This window comes from Ursus arctos, unplaced genomic scaffold (assembly GCF_023065955.2).
Source record: "Ursus arctos isolate Adak ecotype North America unplaced genomic scaffold, UrsArc2.0 scaffold_14, whole genome shotgun sequence".
Classification (NCBI taxonomy): domain Eukaryota; kingdom Metazoa; phylum Chordata; class Mammalia; order Carnivora; family Ursidae; genus Ursus; species Ursus arctos.
In genome coordinates, this window is record NW_026622808.1 from 28,177,583 (window position 1) to 28,203,042 (window position 25,460).

Here is a 25,460-nt window from a genome sequence, read left to right on the forward strand (position 1 = left end):
TCCCGACTGCCAGAAGGCCGGAGGGGTGGGGATCTCCACTGGGGGGCGCAGCCTCTAAGAGGGAGGTATAACAGGGGGTCAGCTCACAGTGGGAGGGGGCACTCCCATCAAGACGCGCGCTCACACACACACACACACACACACACACACACACACGACCAAGAAACCTGAGCACACAATCACCCAACACGGGTCCCAGGGAGCTCGCAATCCACCCACGCGCGGAGGCACAGGCACATGCACACAAACGCACACACACTTGTGAACACAACCTGACGGTGTCACTCCGTCCCCACAACTGCCAAAGACACACAATCACTGGCCCGCAGAGCCAGGGTCAGGTGACCAGACAGCAACCTTTCACTGGGTCCCTTCCAACCCTCAGGCATAATGATGCTCACGTGCATTCACGCGGGAACTGCTTGTTCACACACAGACACACACTCAGTCATGCACAGGAAAAAAGAACACCTATGGCAGATATTCACAGAAACATCCAGACCTGGAATCACAACTGGACTGCCTCCCCCCACCCACGGCAAGCAGGTCCAGTGCACAGGCCTCCACCCCTCCCAGGCACCCTTGCCCTGGGGCCCTTACCTCAGTGTCTGCCCCCATCTCACACCCCCTGGAGGGAGAAGGGCCCCAGGAGGGGGAATGGGGTACCCACTGCCTACTGTCCTGACTCCTGCAGAGGGGCAATTAAAGGTGGGCTGCGCTCCATTTACAGCTGGCAACACAGAAGTTGAAAAATGGCAGCAGGAATGACCCAGTTGACAATCACCCAGCGACTACTATTGACACAGGGTGTGACTGTGGAGCCGTGCAGGATGGCTCCCTGGGTGTGACCCGGTATCCCTGTGTGGTTTTCTTTGTGTTTTGTGTTGTGTGTGTGTTGTGGGTCTGTGAGTGTCCACAGGCCATGTGACTGTATGATGCTGACTCAGCTGTGGCACTGTGAGACCCCAGGTCTGTGTGTGGAGCCCTGGATAGGCCCCAGGGGGACCACAAGTAGCTGCAAGGGCTCTTTCCCCAGCATGTCGGAAGCTGTAGCATAGCTGAGCCTCCTTGCGTCTGTGTGTTTGTGTGTCTATGTGAGTGGTGGTCTGCGTGTTTTGTTGTTCTGATAGCCACTGTGTAAACGTCCGTGTATATGACATTGTGTCCCTGGGTGAGCTGTATGTGCGGCGGTTCCCTCTCAAGCTGTGTAGGGGTAGTTCTAAGGGGTGGTACATCCCGTGTGACTGACTATTGCTTTATGGAACTCTCACTAATTGTTCCAGTAGCTATGTGGATCTGTGTGTGCAGAGTTCTGTGTCCGAGAGTGTAGCTGCAACTGTGTGTGGCTGCGTTCCTGGTGTACAATTTGGGTGGCTGGTCCTATCTGGGGAGTGTGTGTGTAGCCGTGATCATTTGTATCCTGTTGTGTGTCCCCAGGTGGCCGTCCCCACCCGTGCGTGCGTGTACCCGCCCCCCCCCCGCGGCGGGCACTGCGCGTGCGCGCCCGGCCCACGGTCCCCACAGCGGGACCCATCCGCGCGCCCGCCATCGCCCCTTTAAGAGCGGCGCCCGCGGGCGGCAGGGAGGCGGCGGGCGGGGGCGCGCGCGGCGGGAGGAGGGGGCGCGCGCTTCCCGGAACAGCCCGCGCTGAGGGAAGAGAGGAAGAAAATAAAACCCGTGGCTGGAGCTGAAGCTGGAGCTGCCGCCGCTGCCGCCGCCGCCGCCTTGGCCGTCTGGAGCTCCCCCGCGCGGACGATGCCCGCGGCGCCCGCGCGGGGCTCGGGGCGGTGAGGCCCGGGGCGCGGGGTAGCTATGGCGACCGCTAGCGCGGCCCGCGGTGCCGCCTGACAGGTGTGGGCCCCGGCGGCGGCGGCGGCGGCGGCGGCGGCGGCTCGGAGCAGCATGTACGCCAAGGGGGGCAAGGGCTCGGCCGTGCCCTCCGACAGCCAGGCCCGCGAGAAGTGAGTCGGTGGGCCGGGGCCGCGGGAGCCGGGGGCGGGGCTCGGCGGCCGCGCAGCTTCCGTGGACCCCAATGCCGGCGGGCACGGCGCGGGGCACGTGGGCGCGGGGGCTGGGCGTGCGGGGCCCGAGCGCGCTCGAGGGGTCGCGAGATTTGCGGGGGCGCGCGAGACCCGAGGGGCGCGAGATTTGAGGGGCGCACGAGGCCCGAGGGGCTCGAGGGGTCGCGAGATGGGTGGGAGTGCGTTGGATTTAAGGGGTGTGAGGAGCTTAAGAGCGAGATTTGAGGGGCGCGTGAGACTCCGGGGGCGCGAGGCGCGCAAGGAGTCGTGAGGTTTGCGAGGGGGTGAGCGAGAGCGGAGAGGTCGTGAGAGTTGAAGCGGGCGCGGGAGACCCGAGGTTCGCGAAATTTGAGGGGGCACGTGAAACTCGAGGGCTGGGGAGACCCGAGCGGCTCGAGGGGTCGCGACATTTGCAGGGGCGCGCGAGACACGAGGGCGCAGGATTTGAGGGGGCGCGAGAGACCCGAGCGGGACTCGAGGGTCGCGAGACCTCCCCGACGGTCGAGACTTGGGTGCGCGAGTTTGCGGTCGCGCGTGCGCGTGAGGTCGCGTACCCCGCGGCTTCCCACAGTCTCCGGCGAAGTTTCCGGGGCGGGCGACACTGACCATTTAGGGACCCCTGCACGTCAGGAAGAGCTCGAGAGAGGCGAGGGCCTGAGGGGTGCTAGCCCCAGCCCCGCGCTGGTAGCTGGGTGGGGCCCCCGGGGAGGCCACACTGGCTCACGGTGGGAGGATGGCTCGCAGTGGGAGGACGCTGGGATCTGCAAAAACACCTCATGCGGAGCCTAAAGGCCCAGTCGTGCCTGTTTTCCAGTGCCCTTGGTGGCCAGACCTGTCCTGGGCTCATCCATTGCTTACAGAGGGCCCCGTCTAAGCCTTGGTTTGGAGATAGGGTTCTGCTGCTGAAGAAAGTTGGGGAAAGACCTGATGGTCACCTCCCCTCTTTCATCCGTGGGGGTGCCCGGGCCCTGGAGAGGAAGCGATGTGCTGAGGTCTCAGGGTCTGGGGTGCGGGAGAGCTCTCAGGAGGCGGGAGTGGGGCTAGGAGCCCGGGCCACCCCGGAGAGGTCCCCTGGTTGCTCTGAGCATCGGTTTCTGAAATAGGGACAACTGGCCTTGTAGGATTCTCACAAGGAGGGGTGAGAGGCTGCAGGTAGAGCACCCCACACAGGCAGCCACCAGCCGAGCCACTTCCTGTCTCTGGGCCTCGGTTTCCTCCTCTGTGAAATAGGTGTGTGTGTGTGGGGGGGGTTACACTGCTCAGGTCCTCAGCTCTCTGGTACTGTGTTGTTCTCCCTGCTCGCAGTCTTGCCTCCTCCTGCCCGTCTTCCTTCTCAGGTCCCTGTCCTGGGCCTGCTTCTTGGTCCTCATCTCAACACTAGGTCTGGGACAGCCTGCCCCAGAAATGGACTGAGTACCTGCTGGGTGCGTGGATGGTGGATCCAATAATAAACACTCCCAGCCTACAGGGTAGCCTGGAGGGCACCTACCACCCGGAACTAGCACTTGCTTTTGGTCCTTGGTTTGGGGGCTTTTTAAATAAGAGGACGAAGGTGACAGGGATTGTCGAAGGCCCTTTTGTCCCCTTTATATCCTTCCGCCTGTGGCCCCAGAGGTTCTGCCCATGTGAAGGGCTGCCAGGTAGGTTTAAATAGTTCCATAAATGACAGCCGTGGTTGGTGTCTTGTGTTTTGGGACTGGTTTTGAGAAGGGGTGCATGACCGCGGGTAGTTTGTTCCTTAGCCCCTCAGGTGAGGGAATCACCTTGTGTTTGCTCTCTTGCTGGGCTTCCAGGTGTGGCTGTGGGCATCCTTGTTAGGAGGGCAGATGGGCAAGAGGTTCTTGAGAAAGGAACCCCCGAACTGAGTCCTGGAGGCTAAGCAGAGCCAGTGGACACAGGGAAGCTTCCAGGGAAAGACTTGAGAAGTGGAAGGAACAGGAGGAGGAGGAGACAGAGGGGAATTTGTGAGTGGGGGTCATCACCCAGGCCACTGGCTGGGCGAAGGGCTGTAAGGGGCAAGCATGGAGGCTGCCAGACAGATGGTGAGGAGACACCCAAAGGCCTGGCCTTGAGGGTGGGGGGGGGGGCTGGGGGAAGAAATGTGTGGGCTGGAGCGTCCCTCTGTTGGAAGTGACAGGAGGCCCTGAGTAGAGGGCGTCTCCCAGCCCCCAGAGCAAGTTCAGAGGCTTTAAGGGGGAGGAGGACGCTGTGCTAGTGCTCAGAGCCTCCGTTACCTCCCATAATTCTTGCTAATTACAGTGGTGGGGCCGCACTGTAGTCTCCGAGGCTCTGACACCCCATTCTGTCATCCGAGTAGCCCCGTGAGCTTTTCTTCCTGTGAGCACTTGGGGTCTGGGCTCCCCATATCCTCTAGGTCACTCGTTCCTTCCATCCACCTGCCCTCTTACCGCAGAAGCCCCTCCCATGAGTGTGCTCTTTGTTCTGTAGGTCATTTGCCAGCCTTGGTTAGGGGTGGGGAGGCCAGGATTTGGATCCAGAGCCCAGGCCCTTCCCTGTAACTGAGATCAGGGCCTGGACAGAGACACCTCAAGCTGGAGGCCGCGCATGGGGTGGCGCCCTGAAGGTCTCAAAACAACATGGTCAGATATCCAGGCTTCAAAAATTTTCACTCAAAACAAAACAAAACAAAACAGCTCATGATCCTTCCCTGAGACTCTATCCTGGTAAAAATTAAATATGAACACATAAGAGAAATCAGCAAAACTTAAAATCTTCTCTGGCTTCTCTTTGCTTTGGGGATAAAACCCCAAATCCTAAACGTTGAAATACTAAGCTAACTTTTACTGGTGCTTACCAGACTGCTTGTGTTAATCCTGACCTCGCAGGAGGGAGTCCCCGTGTTGGTTTGTTCATTCATTTCAGGTAGCTAGGGTCCTGAGATGCCCTGGGTGGTGTTGTAATTTCAGTAGTGAACGAAAGAGACCCAAGTCCCTGCCCTCCCAAAGCTATATTCCAGAAGGAGCTGCAGGCAGTGTGTCAGACTAGGGGGAGGATGGGGCAGGTGGAGGTTTGGTGTGACAGGGAAGACTGTGACAGGTGACATTTGAGCCACATAGGTCTCTAGGTGCCCGTGCCCTGGGTGGGGGAACACCCTGTGCAAAGGCCCTGGGGTGGAGGAGGGCCAGTGTGCATGTGTTGGGGCATTGGAGGGAATGAAGGAGGAGTGTTATAGGGTGTGTGTGCGCATGTAGACTAGAGGCTGGGGAGAGAGCAGCCCTGGGGGAGCCCTGTCGAAATCCAGGTAAGAGATGGTAGTGGCCTAGACCAGGTGTGGTAGAGGAGGCAGGAAGAGGGCTCCAAAGCAGAAGACAGAGCTTTTTCCTTAACTTTTTTCCCTAAATTCAGTAAGTGCAGTGATGTCAGGGGGATGACCGGGTGGGTATTCACACTCCTGTGTACCTTTGTGAGTCAAGGCCAGACTACCCAAGTCAGATTGGGGCGGGGGACAGGGGAGGTGGGAGAGGAAGAAGCTAGGTGGGGAGCATGTTGAGGATGGGCCACTAGATGTTACGTGATCCCCAAGTTCGGTGGGGCCAGGCTGGAGCACCGCATGGGGAGCTGCATGAAGATGTCATCAAAGCGAGAGAGGAGGCTACCCAGAGAGAGAAGCGAGGGCCCAGGGTTGAGCTGGGGCAGGGCTAATGGAGCGGGGAGGGGAGCAGGCAGGGGTGGGGTCCTGCATCCTGGATCAGATGCCACCCCTGAACAGTCAAGGGCAAAGGGGAGGTGTAGGAAGACCTGATGGCTGGCAGTGTGAGTCCTTGGTGGATGTGGTGGGAGCCAAGGGTCATTTCTTCAGGAAGCTTCCTGAGTCAGAATGTCCCCAAGGGCAAGACTGCAGCCTCCCTGCCCCTATCCTTACACCTGCCTACCTGGATCCCCCCATCCCATCTTGCTCCCTTATCTCTGGGCATCTCACCCCCAGACTTTCCTGCTTCCTGCAGTGACCCCCAAAAGGGGTGAGGGACTGGCTGGACCTCTCTCAGCCTCTCTCCTTGCCGGGGGGGTGGGGGCAGGCCTGGGCTGGTTGGCTCTGCTTCAGCCTGTTGGCTTGTCACGTTTGTTCCTTCACTGATGGACTGGGGGCTGGCAGATGCAGACCACTTGAAGGCTCAGGAAGCCTCTAGAAAGGAAGAGAATTATGGGAGTGAGTTGGACGGTTAAGCCTGGAGGCCATGGGGTCCAAGGGCTGAGAGGTGTGTGGTGACGTGGCAGAGTCTACAGCCAGTCTTGAGGAAAACCCACACTTGGAGTATCGTGACCACTGCGAGCCATACCCCTCTGTGCCCTGTCCCTGTTGGTGGCTGTCACAGCTCACTTGGTGTGGTGTAAGCCGGGGGCACACCTTGCCCTGGCACAGCTGCCCACCCCAGTCCCTCAGATGTCCACCTCTGTCCTTCCCTAGCACATGCTACCTTGGCTTGAACTGCCTCAGTGAGGTCTGAGGGCAGCTGAGGAAGGGGGGGTGAGTGGATGGGGGGCGGGTACATGAGGATCAAGAAGCCTGTCTGGGAAGGTGGGAGAGAACAGGAACATGAGTCAAAGCAGGGTTATTTTAGGATGGGGCCCTCAGCCAGGGAAGGGTGGCCAGCTGAGTGGGAAGGCATCCTGGAAGGGCTTCCAGCTTAGGCCCGCCCTTGGGGAGCCCCCCGGGTCTTGGATCTAGACCCTACCTTCCCAGCCCACCCCGGGGCCTGGACGGACAGTAGGTCCCTGGGAGCACGGGGAGGGGCCGGTAACTGTGATGGTTGGGAAATGGGTGACCGCAGGAGGCAGGCAGTTGTTTCTCTGCTTGCTGGTGGGGAGGACTGCTGAGGGGTGGTGGGCGCCGAGGGTGCGGAGGCTCAGAAGATGGTGTAGAGGGGCCGGGCCTCCCTGTGCGGCCTGTGAAGGACACCGCTGGTTGGGACGTGGCCTGTGTTCTCGGGGCAGGCAGCAGCCAAGCTGGTGTGTCCAGGGGTACTGGGCACTGTGTTTCCACAAGGCAGCGCCATGGCAGCCAAGTGGCACCGGAGGCCCTACTGCCCCTCACCTGCCCTTGCTTCTCCACGCTCCCTCTGCAGGGCTGGTATAGCTAGGTCATGGCCACCACAGGTGGATGGGCACTGGTCCTGAGAAAGAGAATGGGGGTCTGGGGACACCTGGAGGAGGATGACCTCAGGTTAGAGGGCCCCTTTCTTTGCCTAGCAGACAAGGCTGGAAGGAAGTTAGGTGTTGGCCCATGGCCACATGGCCTCGGGTACCCGCTGGGAGGCCCTACCCAGCGCCGAGTCTGGAGTGACCTCCAGGAGTCCTTTCTCTTGGCCAGAAGACCTCCCTGGGACAAAGGCAACAGCACTGGCAGGACAGCGCCAGGACTTAGTCCACGAGGGGATGTGGAACTGAGCAGAATGGATGGCTTGCAAGTCGGGGGTCAGGGACTGCTGGGAGTGCTGCGTAGAGGAAGGGCCTGCCGGCTGGGTATTGCTGGGTGTGTAGGAGTTGGCAGGTCTGAGCACCTGCTGAAGCCATCATGTCTGGGATAGATGGGGGGGCGTTGGTGAACCATTGGAGGGCAGTAAGTGAGGCTGAGGATGGTGTCACGAAGGGTTCACTGAGGCCTCTCCCAGGGACCCTTGGGGAGGGGGTTGTGGGGCCGGCCGCAGGCCTCCAGAGAGCCTGAGCCCGCCCCCACCCTTCCTGCCTGCAGGTTGGCGCTATATGTGTACGAGTACCTGCTGCACGTCGGTGCCCAGAAGTCAGCCCAGACCTTTCTGTCTGAGGTAAGCCAGTCTCGCCAGCAGAGCCCCCCGCCAGCTGGGTCCTTCCTTACTACCCATACCCCTTTCCATTGGGGCTCTAGTGGTGGGGTTGGGTTGCCCCTCTGCTGGCCCTGGGAACGGAGGGCTGGGGTGGGTCAGGGCCTGTGGGCTGGGGTCGAGGCATCTGTCTGGCCATCTGAGGATCTGTGCTCACTTCTCTGCCCCTTACTCAGTTGTCCCGGGCGCCGCACCCTTGCTCAGGGCTGCTGGTTCCCTGTTCCCCAGGCACCAGGATGGGCTGGGGCTGCCCCAGGTTGGAAGAAGTTGGGCAGGGCCGGGCAGCAGGCACCCTCACTGTCTTGCTTTCCCCCTGCAGATCCGATGGGAGAAGAACATTACGCTGGGGGAACCCCCAGGCTTCCTGCATTCCTGGTGGTGGTGCGTGTGGGGCTGACCAGGGTGGGCCATGGAGGGGGGCTGGGTGGGGACGCATGGGGAAACTATCGTCCCCCCTTGCCGCCCACAGCGTGTTCTGGGACTTGTACTGTGCAGCGCCCGACCGCAGAGAGGCATGTGAGCACTCAAATGAGGCCAAGGCCTTCCAGGACTACGTGAGTCCCTGCCCCAGGGACCGGGACCAGGGCTCTTGGGCATGGGCCGGTTTGGGGGCCTGTGGCCTTGGGGCTGGCTTGGGTGGGCAGGTGGGCCTGGTGTTGGGGTTTGATCTGGGAACTTGGCCGCTTCTGGGGAGTCCCTATGCCCTCTGCTCAGTCTATGGTCACTCATGGGGTGGGGGAGGCTCCTTCCATTGCACCCAGTCCCTGAGGGTCCCCACAGCTCCCCCCACACCTTCTGCGGCCAGCCCTATCTCTCCTCCCCCTCATCTGAATCCCTTGGGGAGCCAGGAGCTCTGCCTCCCCATCTGCCCAGCTGTGTGTGTGTGTGTGTGTGTGTGTGTGTGTGTGTGTGTGTCGCGCGCGCACACGCATGTGTTGGGGGTTGGGTTCACCACTGCATATCTCCTCCCACCCCAGCCTTCCCGAGCCCAGGGGGCGGTGCGGTTGGCTAACTGGCAGGTGCACCCTTGAGCAGTAGAGGCCCAGCACTGGTCACAGTTCCTGACTTTGCTTGGTCATTGGGGCTGTTGACCCCACCTCTTTGGCCTCAGTTTCCCTCCGGGTTGAGTGGGGCTCAGAGGCCTATCTGGAGAGGAGGGGGGATAACATGAAAGGGCTGGTGGCATCTCATTGTCATGGGGAGCAGATGGCCCCTGCCTTCATCCTCTTCGTCCTGTCTGTGGGGCTTGGCCACCTGGCTTCTCAGAAAGGTCTCCGGCCAGACGGGAAGGGCTTGGGGGGCTCTGGGCCCACTCAAGGGGGAAGCAGCGGCTCAGCTGTCGTCCAGGGGCGGCGCAGCTCTAGGCGAGTTCCCCCTTCTCCCCCTCCCCCTCGTGCACCCACTCTCCTACAGCTGGCGTCTTCACAGCCTGAGCAATCCGCCTTGCTGTGCCCCCTCGGGCCTCCCAGGGCGTGGCCGTCCCCATCTCGCTCTGCAATTGGTCAAGGTCGTGCACCGCCCCCCCACATAAAGCGCTCCCCCACCCCTCAAGGGCAGGCCTTTGTAGAGCCGGGGTGCAGCCCGCGAGGGGTGGGGGTTCATCGTGCCCCTGAAGACGCTTCGCACCCGCTGTACAATGTATATGGGAGCCAGGGTCACACTGATGGTCCCCATCGGGTTCTACTGCTCGTGTGCCGTCCCCCTGACTCTCTCCTGCCAGAACTGGGGCTCCAGGGGTGTCTGGAGCTGTGTGCGTGCATGACTCCGCGTGGGCGCGCACTCCCAGTCGAGCCCTAGCTCCTCCCAGCCTGTGCAGCGCCCCCTTCCCTCCCCACCCCTGCCCCTGGCTTCGCCTCTGCCCCCGCCTCCAGCGGCCTCTCTGGGCCCCTCTGGGGAGGGCAGGGCGGCGGAACGCAGTGTTCTCCACATCGACGGGAGCGCGCTTCCCGGGAGCGCGCTGGTTACCATGGCAGCGGAGTGCGTCGTCGGGGGAGATGGTGCAGGCACAGCAGGCGTGGGGTGGGGGGAGCGCCCTGGCCATGGTGTGACGGGTTCCCTGTGGCTGCAGGCGCACATCCTGCCCGGCTGCTGCTCTAACGTGGGGGGAGCGCCGTGCTTGCCTCCCCTGCGCGGTCGGGCCCCCTCCGAATAGGGGCTCAGTTCATCCCCTCCCGGCTCTGCGGCCGACCTCGGCGTCTCCAGGAAACGCTAGCGCGCCCAACCCATTGTCATAGCAACGCGGGATGGGCCAGGGCGTCTCCGAGTGGATGATTGACGTGGGGGGTCTAGCTCGGGCCTCCCGCCAGGGAGGGTGGGCCTGCCCTGTATTAACCCTTCTGGGCTTAGAGTTGGGGAGCCGCATTGGGTGAGGGGTGCCCCTTGTTCTCCCTGCCCCCACACCTCATCGGCAGCCCAGAGAGTAGCTCTTCTCCCCCGCCCCACCAGGAAATGCGCTGGCGCCTGCTGCGGCTTGAAAGGGGGGAACTGCTCTCCCACCCTCCCTGTGGGGTAGGTTGGGGGGAGCGGACAGACCGAGGGCTCAGAAGTACCTCCTCCAGCCACTGAGGCAGGCGCCTGCGAGAATACAAGAGCAGCTCCAGCTGTCAGGCTGTGTGTGTGTTGGGGGGGCGCGTTGTGAGGTGGAGGCAGGAGGGACCTGACAGTTTGGAGGGGGTGAGAGTTTTATCCCCCCATTCCTAGGGTCTCGGGCTTTTAAAAGGTTGGTGCTAGGCCCTGGGAGTGTTTTCAGTCACCTTAGGCCAGGGAAGGTGTCTGCCCCCACCCCCCAGCTTGGGGCCTGGGCAGGAGTCCTTCGGAGGTTCATCTTTGGGAAGGGGCAGGAAGGGAGGGGGGCAGCTTGCAATACCCAGGGGAAGGGTTGTGTCTCCAGGGGTCCAGCTCTGACCCAGCCAGAGAGCCCTCTCCCCACTTCCGTGGGGACAGGAAATGCTGTGTGACTGTGGGCAAAATACTTAACTCCTCTGAGCCGAAGTGGCTGCAGTTTTGCAAATTCCTGAGCGTCCCTGTGTGATGGCTTGTGCCAGCCCCAGGGGTAGCCACCACACAGACCATACCCTTCCTCTTGGATCCTGTTGGGGGTGGAGTGGGGCCAGATGATCCAGACAGACAAGAGTCAAGGGGCCCCCAGAGAAGTACTGTCTTTACTCAGTCCTTGCAGAGTCCTCCTCCTCTATCCTTTGATGTGTCCCCTCTACCCTGTAGGCTAGGCCTCCATTTCCCCCCTCCTCCCTGCTCTGTTCCCAAAGGCAGACAAGCCTGGGACTTGGAACCTATCAGAGGAAGTGGCCTGTCAGCCTGTCCCCCTGCCAGCTCTGGCCTGCCACCAGCATCTCCACCCTTGGCTGACATGGGAACTCCCTTGTCTAGCACCCGGTCTTCTTCCCTCCTCCAACTGAAGAGAGGTCTGGAGCCTGGAGACCCCACCCCAGTAGTCCTGCTCTTCCTTCCCCTCCCTGCTGGAGGAGGAGGGGGGTGGTCTGCTCAGCAGCTCCAGGGAGGAGCCCTCTGGGACGGAGTTTCATCTCGAAGCTGCCAGTTGATTTTTGTGTTTATTTGGGGTGTCTTGGGTAGAGCTGGGAGTCCAGCTAAACCACCTTACCAGCCAGGAGGATATGGGGCCTGTTGGGCCGGGGCTAGAGTCAGGGACGGCGCCCCCACTAGTCTGAGGTGAGATTTCGATGGAAAGAGCAAGTCTGTGCCAGATGCAGGAGGCACGTACCCACGGGGTCCTGGGTCATTGACGTTTTTAGACCCCCCAGAATCCTCAGGCTTGGGACTGACTCCTTAGGAGCCGGGATCCCCAGGTCCCTGGCCTCCTCCCTGGGCTGTGGGCTACGTCTCGCAGGGCCCCGATCACCTTCAGTATCTTGGGTACAGCAAAGAGGCAAAGCCTGGGTCCTCGGCCACACCGCACATTTGAGGAGGGCGCTGAGTCAGGGTTGCTAAAACCAGGGTGGGGACAGGGGCAGCTGCTCCTCCTTCACGTAGAGAACCTTCCAGGTCTCTTCACATCCTCACATGGGTAGGCGATCTGATGGCCCAGGTTCCTTGTTCTGCAGAGTGGGCTGTTTGCGGATAGGAGGGGACACTCAAGCAGGAAGTGACATGACCTGGCTCTCCTGGTCTTCCTCACCCCTGCAGAGTGCTGTAGCGGCCCCCAGTCCTGTGATGGGGAGCATGGCCCCCAACGACGCAATGGCAGCAGGCCCCATGGCACCCGGCTTCTTCCAGGTACAGCCAGGGCCGATGACCCTTGTTCTCCAACTCAAGTGGGCATGTGTCTCAGAGGGTGACCAGCACGGGCCATGATGGGGGTGAGGAGATCCTACGGGGAGAGGCCCCAGCCTCAGTGGGGTAGGGGGGTTGTCACTGAGGTGGGTATTTGCATGCAGGCTTTGGTGGTGCCGGCAGGGGAGGGGCCGCAGGGGACGGGTCGATCGGACCGGGCGCCAGTGCGGGAGAGGGCAGGGTCTCTGCGAGGTTGGTCTGCGCGGGCCTGGTTGCTCAGGGCCTCAGAGCATGGCTCTCTGAGCCATGGGTCTTGCCCGTGACTGTTCCCATAGGGCCCCTCACCCCAAACCCCGTCTTCCACTCGGAGGAGTGCAGGGCTGGCCCACCCTCCCGCCTCCATGGCGTCCCCTCACCCTCCCTGGCCAAGCTCAGCAGGGCCACAGAGAGCAGTGAAGCTTCGGTGGACCTCGCTCCTCCCAACCCACCTGGTTCTGTCCTCCTAGGGCCCCCCCGGCTCCCAGCAGCCCCCCCACAACCCCAACGCCCCCATTATGGGGCCTCATGTTCAGGTAAGGACCTGTGACGCCCTGCCCCTTTGCACACGCACGTCCCAGCCACTCGAGCCCCCCGCCCCATGCACTCAGGCACCGGGCACTGGCTGGCTGCGCTTTGCTGGCTGGTCCCGGAGGAGGGGGCTGTCCAGGCTGGGGCCCCGGGTGCTGCAGGAACGGGGTAGCTTTGGGGGGGGGTGAGCGGGTGGCGGGAGGTGCTGATCCCCGGCCCACCTCTTCCAGCCCTTCATGTCACCGCGGTTCCCAGGGGGCCCCCGGCCCACCCTGCGGATGCCGAGTCAGGTGAGAGAGGGATGAGGGGATGGGGGGCAGGAGTTGGGCCAGGGTGGGGGTACCCACACTCAGTGCTGCCACTCCCTCCCCCTTCCCGCAGCCTCCTGTGGGCCTCCCCGGCTCCCAGCCCCTCCTCCCTGGCGCCATGGAACCCTCCCCGCGTGCTCAGGGTGAGTAGGGAAGCTCCAGCTGCTGCCACCCCCCACCCATTAGGACCCCAGCTCCAAGTGCCTCGTCCCTGCTGCCTCCTGGTGCAGAACCACCCTCCTACAGCACATGTCCACCCTGGGGGAGTGTTACTGGCCTGAGCCCCCTTCCTTCTGCCCCCACTTCAGGGCATCCAAGCATGGGCCCGATGCAGAGAGTGACACCTCCACGGGGCATGGCCAGTGTTGGACCCCAGGTGAGGGCTGGGCCAGGAGAGGGGGTGCGCGTCAGGGGCTTCCCCCGACACCTTGAGCTGCACTCACAGCCCTTTTGCCTTCCCAGAGCTATGGAGGTGGCATGCGGCCCCCACCCAACTCCCTCGCCGGCCCAGGCCTGCCCACCATGAACATGTAAGGCCAGGAGAGACCCCTGGGGTGTGCCCGTGCAGGCCACCACCCAGCTTCATGGGCCAGCTCTGCTGGACCAGACTCAGTCTGCACAACAGCTCTGGTTGTTTACTCTGTTTTGGGTGGGGAAACTGAGGCCCACAGGCCAGTGAGTGATAGGCTGGGATTTGAAGGCTGACTAGAATCCATCCCTGGTTACCAACTCTCAGCCATGGTCTGCTGCTCTGCTGGCCTATTTGGGGGCACATGGGGCAGGGTGGGGCAGTCACGGAGTGTGTCGTGGGGGGCTGCGTACCACCTGGCCTCACCCCAGGGTCCACCCGCTATCTCTTCTAGGGGCCCTGGAGTGCGAGGCCCATGGGCCAGCCCCAGTGGAAACTCGGTGAGTGGCGGGCGGAGGGGGGCAGGGGAGGGGGAGGGTGGAGGGGTGGGTGAGCGGTGTGGGGGGTAGAGTGGGCCAGCTGCTCATAGCTGCCCTTCTTCCCAGATTCCCTATTCCTCCTCCTCCCCCGGCAGCTACACGGTGAGTGACGCTGTGGCTGGGCCGCTGGAGCCAGGAGGCAGGGGGGTGGTTGGCAGATGGGGGGGGGTCTTTCTCACCTTCTTTTGTCTCCTTCCTTGTGCAGGGACCCCCAGGAGGAGGTGGGCCCCCTGGAACACCCATCATGCCCAGCCCTGGAGGTGCTACAGCCTGGGCGGGGTGGGGGGGGGGTGTGCTTGCCTGGAGAAACCCTCCCACCCCAGCCCCTCACGCCCCAGTCTCCCCCCCAGACTCCACCAACTCCGGCGAGAGCATGTACACGATCATGAACCCCGTTGGGCCGGGCGCCGGCAGGGCTAATGTGAGTGTGGGGTCCAGGGTGGGGGCTGCGGAAGGCGGTGGCTCCGCCGGGGATCTGGTGGCCCGAGTCCCACGCTGCCCCCCCGCCCGCAGTTCCCGCTCGGCCCTGGTCCGGAGGGCCCCATGGCGGCCATGAGTGCGATGGAGCCTCACCACGTGAACGGATCCCTGGGTGAGTGGGCCTCCCGAGACACGCACCCCACGCCCCAGCCCCGCCGCTTCGCGAGCCTTTTGCGCCCCCTGGCGGTTGCTCCCGCCCCTCTCCCTGGCTCTTCTGTCGGCGTCCTGGTTGCACCCTGAGCCTCCGCGGGCCGCTCACTGACATGAGCTGCGATGGGGGGCACGGGGGGAGGAAGTTCCACTAGCTAAACCAAGAGTGCCATCACTGACCCCCGTCCGGACCCTCCATCCGGGACCCCCAGCAGCGCCCCAGCGGGCTGGGCCCAGAGACGGAGGCACGGCCGCGGGGCAAGTTCAGGCAGGGGTTAGTTGACCCTGAGCTGCGGCGGGGGCGGGGGGATTGGTGCTGGGCCTGGCGCAGGCGCATCTGAGCCGCGGTCTGCCGTCTGTCGGTCCACAGGCTCGGGCGATATGGACGGGTTGCCGAAGGTGAGGGGCCGCGCTCCTGCGTGGGGCGGGGCCTGGGGCTCCCTGGGTGCGGGGATGCGGGCTTGGCCAGAGTTGTGAGGCCTGGTTCGGGTTGGGCCGAGCGGTGGGCAGGGCCTGGCCCGCGGGGCGGGGAGTACTGCGCTGACCGCGGCCGCCCCCAGAGCTCCCCCGGCGCCGTGGCCGGCCTGAGCAACGCCCCGGGCACCCCGCGGGACGACGGCGAGATGGCGGCCGCCGGGACCTTCCTACACCCGTTCCCGAGCGAAAGCGTAAGCGACTGCGTCGACTCCCCCCCCGCGGCGGCGTCGGGCCGGAGGGGCCTGGCGGGCAGACCCCGGCGGGGCGGCCGGGGGGCCAGAGCAAGACCGTGACCGCGGCGGGCCAGGTGGGGGGGGCGGCCGCGGCATCCTTCCCCTCCCCTCTCCTCCCTCTCTCCCCCCTCCCGCCCTAATCTCACCGGCCCGCCCCCTATCCCAACCCCACCCTGGGACCCGCACCCCAGGGCGGTCTCCCCACGCATCGCCACCTGTCTCCTCCCCTCCCTCCGCCCCGTCCCCCATTCTCCCCGGGGGGCGGGTCCCAGTATAGGCCGGAGCTGAGCCCGCCTCCGCGCGCCACCCCCCTCGTCTCTCCGCAGTACTCGCCCGGGATGACCATGAGCGTGTGATGGGGCAGCAGCCCCTTGCCCACTGCCGGCCTCGGCTTCTGCCCAGTGCCCCTGCCTGGGACCAAGGTCCAGGGGCTCGGGCAGTCTGCTGGGTGAGGGTCTGAGGTCACACCTCGGGCGACTGTACTCCATCCAGTTCAAGGATTGGACAGCTGGGAGGCCCCGCACGAAGGACTCTCATTTTATAAGAAAACAAAAAACAAAACAAAACGCAAGGACCTCAGAGACGTTTTTTCCTGTATAGGCCCTTCCCGCCATTTCTATTTTGTCCCAGGGGGCTCCTTGTCCTTGGGGACCTCCTTTCCCCTGGACGGCAGGGGTGGGCCCCATCAATAAATGTAACTTGGTTTTGGTTTTTGGTATCTGGTCTCAGATTTCTTCGCTGTGGCTTGTGGCCACGTCCCCCCATCATGGGGTTAGGCAGAGGTTTCTAGGGTCCTAGAAGTTTCAAGAGCTGGGGCATCAGTTTCTCAAGGGTAGGTAGGAGCCTACCACGTGAAAAACGGGCGATAGGGCTGGAGTTGGGGGGGGTTAGGGTTAGGTCGCAGGCGCTGAGAACCCACAGGTGATGCTGTGGCTGATGGTGGCACTGGCTTTATTGTCTTCGGGGGTCTTGGAAGGGTTGGGTCCTGAGGGGCAGCCGGGGCAAGAGTTTTGGGGGAGAAGGATGGCCATGGCCTTAAGTGGTGGGCATCTGGGGTGCCTCGGCCTGCGAGTGCCCGTTGGCATCCCCTGTACAGCCGTTGGGGGCAGTTGGCGCCGGTCCTTTCTTGCAAGGCACAGGGCAGGTGACGACCACAGGCCCCACTCGCTTGAGGCCGGGGCGCTCCATCTTGTGCTCCAGAAGCATGTGGTTCTGTGGCGGGAGCCCCACACAGGCCCTGGGGGAAAGGCTGGGGCTGAGCGGGGCCAGACCCCGAGGCTGGGGACCCCACAGCCTCCAATCCCTAGAGTCCCGGTGCCGAGCGGGCCAGTGGACATGAGGGCCTCGGACGGGGACCCCAAAGCCGGGGCACACCTGAGGATATTCTCGATGCAGCTGCGCTGGCGGAAGAGCGCATTGACCACCGGGCTGCCCGGCGGCACCAGCGGCGCCTTGAAGAGGAAGCTGAGCAGCGACAGCACGGAGTGGAAGCCCTGCGGCTCGGGGTCGGCGTCCGTGCAGAAGCTCACGCGCTGGCACAGCTCGGTCAGCAGCACCAGGTCCAGCATGATGGGCGCGGCCAGGAGGGAGTCCTGCGGGGCCGGCGGGTCAGAAGGCAGGCGGGCCGGCGGGCAGCCCCACTCCCGCCCGGCGGCCCCGCACCTCGCACGTGTTGTGCAGCACCAGCGTGTTGGTGCCGCCCAGCATCAGCTCCGACGTGTACTCGTCCAGCGCCCGCTTGCTGTCCCCCACGTACGGCACGTACTTGATGACCACCTGGGGGGCGGCACGAGGTCACGGGGTCCCCGCCCTCCTCCGCCAGCCCCCCCCCCCCCCCAGCGGCCCCTGGCCCACGCACACAGTGGTCGGGCTCCTCCCCGGGCGCGTAGAGCACGGGGTTGCCCTGCACCAGGTCGTCCACAACGCTGCTCTTGGACACCTCCTTGGAGCGGAACTGTGGCGGCGCCGACAGGTTCTGCCCGTCATTGTTGCCCAGGTGGTTGTAGCTCACGATGGACATGGTCTGCGGGAGCAAGGGGTCCCGCGGCAGCTGCAGGCCCCACGGCGCACAAGCCCCGCGGCGCACAAGTCTGGTGCTTGGGGTCCAGGCCCCCCCTCCTGAGCTGTGCACCCCCCAGGCCCACACACCTTGAGGCCAGAGCCAATAAGGAAGTCCACGAGCACGGACTTGACCTTGGTCTGGCCGGACTTGAAGTCGTCTCCGCCCACGAAGACGCGTCGCTGCCGGGCCAGCTCGAGCGCCCCAGGCACCAGCGTGTTCTGCGGGGACCCATTGAGGAAGGCGCAGCCCTCCAAGATGCTGGCCACAGCGAAGAGAGTGGAGGGCGACACCTCCAGGCCCAGCTGTGGACGTAGGCGGGCCATCAGCACGGAGGGGTCCTTGAGGGCTTGTCCTAACCCCTCTCTCCAACCCTGGACGTACGCACCTGGATGGTACGCAGCAGGTTCTCGGCGGTGTCATTGAGGCCTGGGACCACTTCGCAGAAGCGCTCCGTGTTCGCTGTCCACAGCACGATGACTTTGTCTAGCCCAGCACTGGACCGGAAGTCACGGATGTCCCTACGGATCTGCTCCAGCTGGGCAGGGAGGGAAGGAGGTTGTACAGGCCCCTCGACCTGGGGAGGTCTGGGCTACTCGGTTCCCCAAGTGCAAAGTGAGGTCTGGAAGCTCAGGATGGGAACGAGGAGACAAAAGGCCAATAACGTGGGGGGCGGGGGATGGTAGGGGTGGTGGGTGATAACTCAGGGGCAAAAGGCAAGAGCAACAAGTGGCAAGGGATACAGGGCTTTGGGCGGGGCCGCACCTGCTGTGCGCGAGTGCCCAGTATGAGGTTGTCAGCGCGCGCACTCTGGTTAGCTGCGATGAACTCGGGGATGTAGACAGAGGGCCGCGGGCGCAGGGCCTCCAAGTGCGGCCACAGTTGCTCCTGCAGCCCCCAATCCAGTACCTGCGCGCGCCGCATCGCCTCAGCCAGGTTCAGCGAAGATATGTCCCAGCCTGGGGCGGGGGGACACCCTCAAGCTCCGCCCAACCCAGAACGTGGGCCCCTCCAGGCCCCGCCGCCCGCCCCAGCCCCCTGCCTAGGGCCCCGCCCACCGTCGAACACGAGGTCGTCGGGTGCCACCATGGGCAGCAGTGCGCTGAAAGGCACGAACACCTCCTGGCCCTCGGCGTCCAAGCCCAGGCTAACGGTGCCCGCCTGCGTCAGCGAGCCGTAGTAGTTGGCCTCCTGGGGGGCGGCAGGCGGGGCGGAGTGAGGTGGGGCGTGGCGAGAGCCACTAGCCGGCCAGGGCCCCGCCCGGCACCCTCAAGCTCCGCCTTCCTTCTGGGCGCCTCCGCTCAGCGCTCCAAGCCAGGGCAGAAGCCGCTCCCCGCTTTGGAGGTTCCCCCCACCCCCGGGAGCCCGCCGGCACCTTAAGCTCCGTTCCGGGAGGGTCTCCTCCTTCGTAGAGCTCCGCCCCCTAAAGGCCCTTCCCCCTCCGGCAGGGACTCCGGCCGAGCCCCACCCGACCCCCCACCTTGCGGCCGGTGCGCGTGGGCCAGGACAGGCGCAGTCGGTTGGCCAGCACGGCAGCGGTGAGCGTGGAGCCGTTGTTCCCGCCCCAGCCGACGAGCATGACCCCAAGCCGGGGCACCTGCCGGGCGGTCCGAAAGGTGAAGCGCGTGGACGTGGGGTATACCTGGGGGCGGGCGGTGCAGTGAGCCTGAGGCCACAGGCCCTTCCTCCCTCACTACAGGGACAGAGTCTTCGACGTTGGGTAATTCCCGTCCCCTCCCGGCTCCCTGGTTCCCCCATTCCCACCCCCCACCTCGGGTCCCTTGCCTACCTTGAGGACACTGCCCTCGCGGCTGACGCACGTTGTCCGGTACTCGTACTGAGCCTCGATGGCGTCGGGGCCGTAGACCACGTCGGGGCTCTCGACCACGAAATCGGCTGTGGCCTCCATCGCGGAGAGCTAGGGGCGCGGGGTGGACAGGAGGTCAGCGGGGACACGAGAGCCGGCGGACCGAGCCGACAGCGGTCCCCAGGGAGCCCGCACCACGCCCCGGGGCCGCACTCACCGGCGCGGATTCAACTCGTACAGTGGCAGACGGCGAGGGCTCGGGGCGCGCGAACTCCAGAGAAAAGAGCCGCGGCCCCGCCCCCGCCCCGCCCCGCCCCTCACCCCACCCGCGCCAGGGAGGAGGGGCGCGCGGGGAGGAGGGGCGCTCCGGCCTCGGACAGGGAGGACTAGGAGGACTCGGGTTCAAGGCCCCGTAGGCCCGAGCCATCGCTGCCCTTGGGTTCCCGCCCCACCGGGGGCGGCGGGATATCCACGTGGGCCACAGACCCCCGCCCGCGCACCGGGCGCGTGGATTCCATTCTCACCGCAGCCGGTTAGGGCGCGCGGCCACTTTTCCTCATTTTACAAAAAGAGGGCATTAAGGCTGCAAGAGAGCGCCAGGCCCAGCCACCAGGCAGGAGGTGGAGCTGGGCAGGAGGGCTGGGCACCTGGGTCCGAGACACTGCAGCGCAAACTGGAGCCAAAGACTGAGCCGGGGCTCAGACTCCACAGCCAGGCCCTCCTCCAGCCGCGGCCGCCTCTGCTCCCCCTTCCTGAGCGGGACTACCCCACCAGGCACGCCTGACAGGGCTCACACGGAGTGTGTAGGCGGCGCTGCGAGGCCTGGGTTTCCCTACCTGTAGCAGGAGGGCTTGGCAGGGCCTGGCTGAAGGGGGCCAGTGTTCGGTGGGGAGAGGAGGGGAAGGGAGGGGGCAGGGCCAAGGAGGTCAGCTGGGGAGGAGCTAGGCAGGCACAGCACTGCGCCCCCCTAGCACCCAGTGATAAGGGAGCGTGGGAACCCAGCGGGCGGGCGGGGGCGGCTCCCCCAGGAACTTTCCAAAACAAGCGGCCTCCTCCGGCTGGAAAGTTTCCACCACTGGAGCTGACCCAAAAGGTGGATAGTTGGGAACGCTCGCAGGAAACATGGTCAGGGCCTGGCCTTGGAGGTTGGGGGCTCCAAGGCTCCGGTTCCAGGCTTTGTCCTCAAGGGACTCCAGTGTGGGGGAGCCGGAAGGAGACTGGGGCACCCCTAGCCCGAGCCAACTCAGAAGTAGGGTCTGACCAGGCAGGTTGCTGGGAGGAGGTGGTCGCTGGAAGAGTCTTGAGACTTGAAGACGTCCGTTATCAGGAGAGATGAAGAACTGCCCTGGCAAAAACCTGGGGGAGAGGGTGCACAGGCAGATGAAAAGGAGGCCGGTGGGCGGGGGGAGCAGTTTGGGGACCAGTGCAGACCCGCAAGGCTGGGGACAGGGAATACTGTGTAATAAATACTAGGGTTTTGTTCCTGGTTTCTGGCTGGAGATGGAGTTCAGTCGCCAAAGGCTGGTGATTTCATCATACCTGCTAACGGAACCTCCATAAACACCCCGAAACCGCACATGGCGTGTGGGAGGGGGCACATCTGGAGAAGGGCATGGGCGCCCGGCGCTGTTCTCCACACCCTGCCTTCAGCATCTCCCTCCATGTGGCTGTTGGCAGTGTTTTCCTGAGCTCTGTGAGCCATTCTAGCAAACCTAAGAAGGAGCCGTGGGAAGCCCTGGTTTATATCCAGTTGCTCAGAGTATGGGTGGCCAGATACTTGGGGCAGGTGTCTGGAGTGGTGGGCGGTCTCGTGGGACTGAGCCCTTAACCTGTGGGATCTGATGCCAGCCCCAAGAACGGAAATACAGTTGGTGCCAGAGGGAGGGAGCGTGCGCCGCCAAGTGCCAGCTGACCCGGGAACGTGCCGACGCCCAGGCCTGGGGAGCCCTAGCGTGCACTGGGCAGCCTGTGGGAGGTGCCAGGAGGAGAGAAAGGGCAGAGCAGTCCGTCGGGCACCGGACAGTGATCGCAGGGACTGCCTGGGTGAGGGGAGGGGGGAGACTGTGTTGCCTTGGAGCAACTGGGGACCCCTGTCCCCACTATAACGCAGGCTCCTGAGGGCAGGGGCAGGGCTGTCTCCGTCACTAAGTGCCAGTGCCCAAGCGGAGCTCGGCACACAGGAGGGGCTATGGGATCAGAGTGCTGGTGAGATGGGAACCAGGGACCTTGGCCAGCAAGTGGCAGGCAGGGGTGAGTGGGCGGCCCCAAGCCCCTCTGCCACGCTACAGGTTGTGAGGTCGGGAAGATCTTTCTGGGGCCCCTGGGGGGCTGGATTTGTGGCATCCTTGGCTCAGGAAGGATCCTGATGGGACCCCCTGCAGCTATGGTGCACTCAGGGCCTGATGGCCACAGTGCCTCTGGGCAGTGGGAGGGGCTGCAGGGGAGTCGGAGAAGGGCCTATGGGAGCACGTGGGCAGGGCCAAGCTGAGGCATGACAGGGTTCAAGGAAGCAGACATTGGCCCTGGACCCTGTACTGTCGGGACAGAGAGGTTATCCCCTAAAAGGGGGAGCAGGGTATGCTCTGCCCCACAGGGCCCGCCCGACCTTGCCTCCTGCGCCCCTTGGATTCCCGGGCCACCTTAGAACTCAGGCCAAGGCTGGGGCCAGAGGGGCTGTCCAGGAGGTTAAGGCCCAGAGCCCCTGACCCCTGGACCCCTTTCATCCCAGGCTTATTCTTTGTCTGTTTTTCCTTTCTAAAATAAACACCCACCCACACCCTGTCCTTCAAGAGGAGGACCCTGACCCCCGCCTTCCTCTCCTCACCTGGAGCATGGGGCAAGGACAGCCATTGCTACCGGCATCCTGGGCCTGGGAGATTCCACTGGGCCTCGGCATCCCCATCCCCATCATGGGCACAGGGGCAGCCCCAGTGAGCCAGCCTGGCGGGAAGAAACAACAGAACAGTGCCATCACTGCCGTTTTCCCCAGCCACAGCTCATTTCCCCAGGGAAGGGCACTCCCCTGGCCCCATGTGTCCCTACTACTCCTGGGGGCTGTGGCACTTCGGAAGGCCCCGGCTGGACCTGGTCTACCCTGTCGTCGACACTGGGGGACACAGCCCTTCTCATATACCCACTGTGGCTCCCCACTGCCCCCGTATCCCGAGGCTTCATCCTTTCTTACCTACGACCAGGCGGTCTGACCTCATGCCTCGCACCAGCAGTGCCCATCGCCTCGGCCAGTCAGCCTCCACCTGCCGGCCTCCCTGCGCCCCCACCCCGGCCACACACCTGCTCATCGCCATGGTGCTCCAGGGCTCGGTACCCTCCTGACCCCAGCCCACCCCCACAAGGGAGCCAAGAGGCCCCGGCTGTGACAGACAAAAATGCTCCCAGGCACTTGGGGCTTCTAGGTTCGGTTCAGTGAAATTTATTGTAGGTTGAAAAAATCAGCATTCACCTGGTTTAGTGTACAAAAAGGACACTAGATCTTTTAAGAAAATATTAGGAAACTGAAGACGCGGATGCCTTTCAATAGTAACATTTTGGCAAAAGTGAAAAGTTCTTGTAAACACCAACTCCATGGCTCAAAATAGTTTTTCTCCACAGTACAATATTAAGGGGGGGGGGAACACAGTATCAATAAGTTAGACCATATTTAATCAGCTAGAACTTTTGTCCATCAACCCCCAAAGCACAAAACTTTTCTTAGCTTCATAATTCCTTAAAAGGAGAAAAACAACAACAACAAAAAAACAACAAAAAGCCAACAACAAAAAGGAAATTCAACTTGGAGTCCCTTGAACTGGTTCCCAGGGTGGAGGGCCGGGTCAGCCCTCCAACTGTGGCCTCCTTAAACAATCCTTCAGCCGAGTCTGCATGTCCGGCCGAGTAGTCCGCGCACACGACTCGGCTGTCTGCAGAACTCGGGGATCCCTGGGGTCCGCTCGGCCCTCCCCCCACTCCATCCCAAATGAAAAAACAAAACAACAGCTATTGAAACATGAAGGATCAGCTCCCTCGGTGCTCCGGGCATCCCAGGGGTCCCAAGGAAGGAGCCGGTGGGGGGGGGGGGCGGACTGCAGGTGCCTGCTCTTTGGGAAGCCATTAGGAGACATCCCCGTGGCTTAGAAAAATAGACACGTCTACTGAGCATTTCTGCTCTCCCTGCCTCGCTAGTGTTGGCGGCAGCAGCCCCCCACCTCCCCCCGCTGGCGAGCCCCAGGCTCCAGGTTGCAGCCACTCCCTCCGCCTTCCCCAGTCCTGGGTGGCTTCGCTGAATGTGGCCCTGAATGTGAACACACGCCTCAGGCCCCACTGCACCCCGGCGGGGCCCCTCACACACACATACACACATACACGCGTGCACATGCGCGCACACACACGCACGCATGCGTGCGCGTGGTCCCCCGACACTTTTGGGGACACTAGACTAGGCACAGCTACTAAGCAGCAATTATGGTGTCCATGGATCCCCTGCCCCCAGAGTGGGCGGAGAGGGCACGTTTTCTGAGCTCGCTCTCGGGGGGTCCCCTGACCCCATCGACCCCCAGCCCCTCCCTGAGTGCAAACCCTGCGGTGGCTCTGCTAAGATGACCCCAAGACCCACAAGCAAACTGAGGGATGGAGTGAGGTCAACAGCATGGAGACCACACGGTCTCGGCGTGAAAAGAAAAGCAGCAGCAAAGGGGAAATCGAGAACATAATAAAATAAAATTTGACACTGTTGTTGCAGTGTGAGCTCGTAGCACAGAAAACCCCCAGTGACCCCCTACAGCTGAGGGCCTGAAATAGCAGGGCAGGTCTGGTGGGCTGAGAGCTGCTCTGCTCCCGCAGCTTGGCAGCTGCTGCTCGGAGGCCAGCTGGAGTTCTCGAAATAGACCTGGGCGGGCCTCCACCCCCTTCGGGCAGAGACCCCGTCCTTGCCTAGGCGGGGAGAGGCTGGAGACCAGAGGGAGGGCTAGCGGCAGGAGCACAGCCAGACCCCAGCCCGGGAGGCGAGCCGGCTGCACCTCCCCACCCCCCACCCGCCACCCCCTCCTCGGTTCTCTCCTCAGCCCTCAAGAACAACTGAACTTGCCGCCGGCATCTGAATACTGCAGGAAGGACACAGGGTGGCATCCGGACCCTGGTGTCCAGGGAGGGGGGGCACAGGTTTAGAAAAGATGCTTTCTCTCTCATACAAAAATAGACGGAGTCTCAGAAGCAGTAGCTAAAAGTGGCTGTCTCTGTAGAAAACTAGAAAAGGCAGGCAGGCTGGCCCTGGAGTCTTTCCGTGAGGGGGCACTGAAGCCCCTCGGGCTGCGGGCCGGAGAGGAGGTGGGCTTCCTGAAGAGCCCATCCCGGGTGGGGGCTCCTCAGACGTGGGGGGGCCGAGGGAGTGGGATGAGACGCCGGCCCCCCCACCTGAATCTGTGAGCTGCGGGCACCAGGTCTGCGGGGCTCCCCTGAAAGCCGGCGTTGCTGGCTCAGATGAACGTGGTCTTCCTCGTATTTATTTTTTTAAATAAATCTCTTTTTCCGTTCTGTAGCTCCCCCCCCCGCCCCCGCCCCAGCTCCCCCGCCATCCAGAAGGGTCAGCCCGGCAAGGGGAGCTGGCCTAGCGGGCCAAGCAGGACCTCCTGCCCCGCGGCCTCAGGCTAGGGCCAGGCCTGCAGCTGCCGCTGGTCGTACTCGGCGATGAGCCTCTTGATGTGGGCCAGCTTGCTGTGCAGGTACTCGCAGCGGTGCTTCTCCTGGCTGTAGTTGGTGTTGGTCTGTAAGAGAGCGCAGGCCTGAGCCGCGTCCTCCAGCCCGCCCGGCGTCCCAGAGCGCGGGGGGCGAGGACAAGCACTGCCTCGTGGGGCGCGTGCCAGCCTAGTGCCAGCCTACGGGCCACCTTGGGCTCCCACTCCCCCTGCCTGGAGGCCAGTGCCCACCACACAATGACAAGGACCCTTGCTCTACCTTAGGCCAGAGCCCTGGGCGGGTATCCCTCCCCAAGCCCCATCCTGGGAAAGAGGGTCACTGCCAGGATGAGGGTGGCCAGAGGCAGGATTGTCATGAAGCCTCCTTCCTGGGCGGGGGCCTGGCTGGCACAGAAATGCCCTGGCGCACAGGGGCACACACGTGGTGAACCCACAGCTAGTGGCCTTCGGAGCGAGAACTGATAGAGCCCTGAGGAGACATTCCTTCTAGTGGCACATCTGGGGGTGGGGAACTTGAGCTCCTCCCTTGACCTTGGAGGGAGCTGGCAAGAGCCTGGGGGCTGCAGTCACTCGAGTGGGAGTGCCCAAGGGTGCTTTGCTGCCAAGGGAGGGATGGGCTGAGCTTCTTGCTGTAACTGGGGGGGAGGGGGCAGGAG

The 25,460-nt window shown here is 63.4% G+C and overlaps 3 protein-coding genes across 9 annotated transcripts in view; 1 reads left to right on the plus strand and 2 right to left on the minus strand.

The window, feature by feature from the left end:
• The first annotated feature begins 1,560 nt into the window (after positions 1 to 1,560).
• Positions 1,561 to 15,967, plus strand: SSBP4 (single stranded DNA binding protein 4). 4 transcript variants are annotated; one of them, XM_048226669.2, is made up of 18 exons: positions 1,561 to 1,961; positions 7,732 to 7,804; positions 8,160 to 8,221; positions 8,310 to 8,394; positions 12,002 to 12,091; positions 12,595 to 12,660; positions 12,886 to 12,945; positions 13,037 to 13,106; positions 13,272 to 13,339; positions 13,426 to 13,493; positions 13,827 to 13,872; positions 13,978 to 14,013; positions 14,117 to 14,171; positions 14,262 to 14,332; positions 14,425 to 14,503; positions 14,912 to 14,940; positions 15,102 to 15,325; positions 15,578 to 15,967. In XM_048226669.2, exons 1-17 carry the CDS (start codon positions 1,903 to 1,905, stop codon positions 15,309 to 15,311), a joined length of 1,227 nt encoding a protein of 408 aa, XP_048082626.1. In that variant the 5' UTR covers positions 1,561 to 1,902; the 3' UTR covers positions 15,312 to 15,325; positions 15,578 to 15,967. The 4 variants fall into 4 exon arrangements, with proteins under 4 accessions (XP_048082626.1, XP_048082627.1, XP_026356331.1 ...); XM_026500546.4 differs by having other exon boundaries at positions 1,564 to 1,961; positions 15,102 to 15,209; XM_048226670.2 differs by lacking the exon at positions 12,595 to 12,660 and having other exon boundaries at positions 1,562 to 1,961.
• Positions 15,968 to 16,014: 47 nt separating this feature from the next.
• ISYNA1 (inositol-3-phosphate synthase 1) lies at positions 16,015 to 22,393 on the minus strand. Of its 4 annotated transcripts, XM_026500537.4 has the most exons (13): positions 21,942 to 22,393; positions 20,657 to 20,829; positions 20,379 to 20,473; positions 19,100 to 19,228; positions 18,791 to 18,952; positions 18,369 to 18,501; positions 18,076 to 18,269; positions 17,699 to 17,848; positions 17,400 to 17,615; positions 17,110 to 17,274; positions 16,914 to 17,027; positions 16,626 to 16,843; positions 16,186 to 16,488 (listed from the first exon to the last, which is right to left on the minus strand). In XM_026500537.4, exons 1-13 carry the CDS (start codon positions 21,977 to 21,979, stop codon positions 16,287 to 16,289), a joined length of 1,989 nt encoding a protein of 662 aa, XP_026356322.3. In that variant the 5' UTR covers positions 21,980 to 22,393; the 3' UTR covers positions 16,186 to 16,286. The 4 variants fall into 4 exon arrangements, with proteins under 4 accessions (XP_057167624.1, XP_026356322.3, XP_057167626.1 ...); XM_057311643.1 differs by lacking the exons at positions 20,379 to 20,473; positions 20,657 to 20,829; positions 21,942 to 22,393 and adding an exon at positions 19,954 to 20,340; XM_026500538.4 differs by lacking the exons at positions 20,379 to 20,473; positions 20,657 to 20,829; positions 21,942 to 22,393 and adding an exon at positions 19,335 to 19,416.
• A 131-nt stretch (positions 22,394 to 22,524) lies between these two features.
• ELL (elongation factor for RNA polymerase II) overlaps positions 22,525 to 25,460 on the minus strand; it is a 75,279-nt gene continuing 72,343 nt past the window's right edge. Inside the window, exon 12 of the mRNA XM_026500540.4 lies at positions 22,525 to 24,873. Within this exon, the coding sequence (XP_026356325.3) occupies positions 24,757 to 24,873 (117 nt within the window). The 3' untranslated portion in view covers positions 22,525 to 24,756. The remainder of the gene's footprint in view (positions 24,874 to 25,460) is intronic.

Coding starts and splice junctions, on each gene's coding strand:
- SSBP4 (XM_048226669.2), top strand. CDS start 1,903: ATGTACGCCAAGGGGGGCAAGGGCTCGGCCGTGCCCTCCGACAGCCAG. Junction 12,661..12,885: donor TTATGGGGCCTCATGTTCAG/GTAAGGACCTGT, acceptor CACCTCTTCCAG/CCCTTCATGTCACCGCGGTT. Junction 14,504..14,911: donor CCACGTGAACGGATCCCTGG/GTGAGTGGGCCT, acceptor GTCGGTCCACAG/GCTCGGGCGATATGGACGGG.
- ISYNA1 (XM_026500537.4), bottom strand. CDS start 21,979: ATGCCGGTAGCAATGGCTGTCCTTGCCCCATGCTCCAG. Junction 20,474..20,656: donor TATGGAGGTTCCGTTAGCAG/GTATGATGAAAT, acceptor CCTCTCCCCCAG/GTTTTTGCCAGGGCAGTTCT. Junction 17,275..17,399: donor TTATTGGCTCTGGCCTCAAG/GTGTGTGGGCCT, acceptor TTGCTCCCGCAG/ACCATGTCCATCGTGAGCTA.